Source organism: Salmo salar, chromosome ssa22 (genome assembly GCF_905237065.1).
Source record: "Salmo salar chromosome ssa22, Ssal_v3.1, whole genome shotgun sequence".
NCBI classification, from domain to species: Eukaryota; Metazoa; Chordata; class Actinopteri; order Salmoniformes; family Salmonidae; genus Salmo; species Salmo salar.
In genome coordinates, this window is record NC_059463.1 from 56,428,649 (window position 1) to 56,432,372 (window position 3,724).

At 44.0% G+C, this 3,724-nt stretch overlaps 1 protein-coding gene across 1 annotated transcript; it reads left to right on the forward strand.

The window, feature by feature from the left end:
* The first annotated feature begins 393 nt into the window (after positions 1 to 393).
* LOC123729683 (L-rhamnose-binding lectin CSL3-like) lies at positions 394 to 3,450 on the forward strand. The gene is made up of 9 exons (XM_045705500.1): positions 394 to 490; positions 789 to 824; positions 908 to 952; positions 1,093 to 1,228; positions 1,371 to 1,489; positions 2,745 to 2,789; positions 2,900 to 3,029; positions 3,107 to 3,214; positions 3,286 to 3,450. The coding sequence occupies exons 1-8, from the start codon at positions 460 to 462 to the stop codon at positions 3,210 to 3,212; spliced, it is 648 nt and encodes a 215-aa protein (XP_045561456.1). The 5' UTR covers positions 394 to 459; the 3' UTR covers positions 3,213 to 3,214; positions 3,286 to 3,450.
* Positions 3,451 to 3,724: the final 274 nt, after the last annotated feature.

The following is a 3,724-nucleotide window of genomic DNA, read 5'->3' on the forward strand; positions in this document are numbered from 1 at the left end:
AGCAGGATGCAACGTTTTGGAAGGTTCAGATAAAAATATGCTATGTTGAACAAATATGTCTCCGACATTTAGAATAAGGAAATACGTTGTCTCTATTCATGACATGGAAATCTGCAATGCTCGAAGGTTTTGCGACTGAACGTGGCCCGTGTGATTCTTCCTTAACGAAGAAGCTCCACCTAGATGGCTACTTTAAAATGTTCCGCCCTCAATGGCAATGTTAATGCCAAAATGTATTTTTATCCATCCAGAGTCCTCTATCTAACTCCATGAGACTGAACAAATAGCCAGGTATAGACCAGCAAACACCGGCCACTAATTGCAATGAGGTGCACCTGGAGACAAATAGATACACCTGGGTTAATTAAGACATGTCCCATAACATAAATACCAGGTGTATTGTGTCTAATTAGCATCAGTTGCATTTTCTCTGTTACTACCACTCCTGTACCTGGCATCATGCAAATGGTCAGACTGACAGTGGTTGCATGTGAGTATACAAAATCTGTATCTGATGCAGATTAGAATTTAAATATAAATGACCAAATGTTTGTATTTGAGAGTAATGGAAGTACGTGTCATATATGACCTGAGGGACATTCAATTTCTATTGTTATAAACAAATTTGTCTAACAAATTGTGACATTGCATGCATGGTATAAGAGACTAAATTCTGAACTTGATGACTACAGTACAATAAGTATAACTCAAATGCTGGAGTATACCTTCATGGCCCAAGTGCATATGATGTGGAATGTTGCTGAACTAGCTGTGTGATGTTGTTTCAGTGCTGGCTGCAGCTTGCTGTACAATAACAGATGGAGGTACTGTATGTAATAATGATGATGATACTACTCAACCAAGCTACTGTGAGTGGTGTGTAATTCCTGTTTATTTGTCCTGGCAGCAATCAGCATCACGTGTGAAGGCCATGATGCTTTCTTGCAATGTGGTAAGCTACTCAACACTACTGTATAGTCACCTATGATATTTTCTACTGTAGATTAGCGTCACTGGCCCACACCAGTCTTAGCTCTCCTTCATCCCTCACCTTTCTCCTTTTCTTTGTCTCTCTTCCCCCATCTCCCTCAGATGGAGGTAAGATCCAAATCAAGCGTGCCAACTATGGTCGTCGTAAACACGATGTGTGTTCCATTGGGCGCCCCGATAACCAACTCACCGACACCAACTGCCTCAGCCAATCCTCCACCAGCAAGATGGCAGAAAGGTACTAGAACCAGTGGTGTTTACCTGTAGGAACTCCTTGGCCGTAGTGGTAACAACCACCAGCAAGATGGTAAAAAGATACTAGAACCTGAAGTGTTTACCTGTGGGAACTCATGACCTCTACCTGTCTTTGAAACACCCAGGTGCGATGGAAAGAGCCAGTGTGTTGTCCCGGCATCCAATTTGGTTTTTGGGGACCCCTGTGTTGGGACTTACAAGTACCTGGACACCAAATACTCCTGTGTCCAACAGCACAAAACAAGTAAGTCTCTGAATGTGTGCTAGTAATAGTTAGTGGTGGGCACCAATAGCCATAATTTAATTCAACGTACTATCGGTATGACTCCTACCCATTTTACTCTTTTGTAAAAGCGTGCACTCTGCTGATGAATAGAATGGGTTGGTTCCCCTATGGTACCAGCTTTGTTATTAAATTCTGTTTTATGGCCACAACGTGTTAAATACATGCATTTATTTCTCCATGTTTAAGCCACCCTCACCTGCTAACTAACCCTAGCACACAAGCTGTGGTTATGGAACAATGTAGCCGGCAACAACTTTAGTTAGCGTAGCCTATAGGGAGGTCGGAGACCTGGCAGTGTGGTGCCAAGACGACAAAGGAACTGATTGTGGACTACAGGAAACGGAGGGCCGAGCCCCTCCCTGCCAGGAGGCTAAAAGGATTTGCTATCAGCCTTCCGCTGCTCAATTCTACAGCTGCACCATTGAGAGCTTTTTGACTGGCTGCATTACCACTAGGTATGTAGCACGTTGCGGTCATATGCCAGAGGGTAGTGCGTACGGCCCAGTAAATCACTGAGGCCGCGCTCCCTGCCATCAGCATCTCGACACCACACATGTCGGAAAGCCCTACATTGTCAATGACACTGGCCACTGACAAATGGTACGGATGCACCAAGTCTGGAACCTGAACAGCTTCTACTTCCCCAAGCCATAAAACTCCTGAATGACTACCCCCGACTATCTGCATTGACCCTTTTTGACTTGTCTCATATGCTGTTCCTTTTTAGATGTACATATCAAGCTCAATTAGCCAGCAAGAACACGGACGGGAAGTGGCTTAAGCTTATTTGATGCTTGTGCGCACTTAATCTGGTTTAAGACTGACTATGTTTCAGTGAACGGTAACTAGCTAGCACTACTCCCACAGATTTGTAGGGTATACAGCTAATCTGACACATAGCATGGCATAGAAATGCAGATTTGGTGTAGCAGTTTGACTTTATTTTTCACCAGTTTCAGTCTAGCCAGCCCGTTTGCTTAACATATTAGCCTTTTGAGACCTGCTCATAAGGAAGTGGAACTACAAGGTAACGGTGAAAGATGACGCGCATAGCCCTTTATACTTTAGTACATGCCGACAAGTTTAAAATGACTTAAAAAATGCACCTGAAATCAACATTCCCTGTTAGTGCCCATCCCTAACACTTCACCAGGCTAATGTATGTCTTAATTTGTCTGGCCAGTGTGGTGTAACTCCTGTGTTGTCCTTGCAGTAAGCAGCATCGTATGTGAAGGCTCTGATTCCCAACTACTATGTGGTAAGCTGGTTAGCACTATTGTACGGTATAATCATGTGGTGACGTATATTAGTCACTAGCCCACACAAACACCCAGATTTGGCCATCCTTTTCTTCTTTCTCTTCCTCAGATCGGGGTGAGATCCATATTCAGCGTGCCAACTATGGTCGTCGTCAACACGATGTGTGTTCCATTGGGCGCCCACAGGAACAACTCAAAAACACCAACTGCCTCAGCCAATCCAGCACAATGGCAGAAAGGTAGTGAAACCTTCAGTGTGCATTTACCTGTAGGCACTCATTGGCTGTGGTGTTAACCTGTACCTGTTGACACGCAGGTGTGACGGAGAGCGCCAGTGTATTGTCGAGGTATCCAACTCCGTGTTCGGCGACCCCTGTGTTGGAACTTATAAGTACTTGGATGTGGCTTACACCTGTGACTGAATGTGAGTTTTACATATGTGCATGCACACATGACTGGGAACTAGAATGCTGGTGCTGACAGTATGCCTTGCAGGATATCTTCCTGTGGAACATGAAGATGTACAAGGCTTCTGGGATATCTTCATCAGGTCGTGCTGTTTTCCTCCAACTTCAATGACCATTGTAAACCTGTGTATTTTGTGTTGAAGCATTTCTGAACTGTGGTTGGTCTGAATTAAATGAAGTGTCAGAAAGACAAGAATGGTTGCCTCTTGTATGTTACTAAATGTCACACGAATATTTCTGAACGTGTGTCCTTTATTCTCGCCTTTCACCGGACTAATTTGTACCTGGCGCTAACGTGCCTTTGTCTGTATTCTGTGCCCACCTTTAGGCAGTTGTAAAATACTCATTGTGCTCTGGATGGTCAAACAATTTAAATCAATTGTACCTGCCCCTCAAATCACTGACGGGTAGTACTTATGACATCAGCAGGCTTACTTGTCCAAGTCACCAGGTAATCTGTTCTCAAA

Bases quoted from the DNA above. Each gene is read 5' to 3' on its own strand.
- LOC123729683 (XM_045705500.1), top strand. From the start codon at position 460: ATGCAAATGGTCAGACTGACAGTGGTTGCAT. The intron at 491-788 runs GTGAGTATACAA...ATGTTGTTTCAG, and splicing joins CAGACTGACAGTGGTTGCAT to TGCTGGCTGCAGCTTGCTGT. The intron at 825-907 runs GTACTGTATGTA...TTGTCCTGGCAG, and splicing joins CTGTACAATAACAGATGGAG to CAATCAGCATCACGTGTGAA.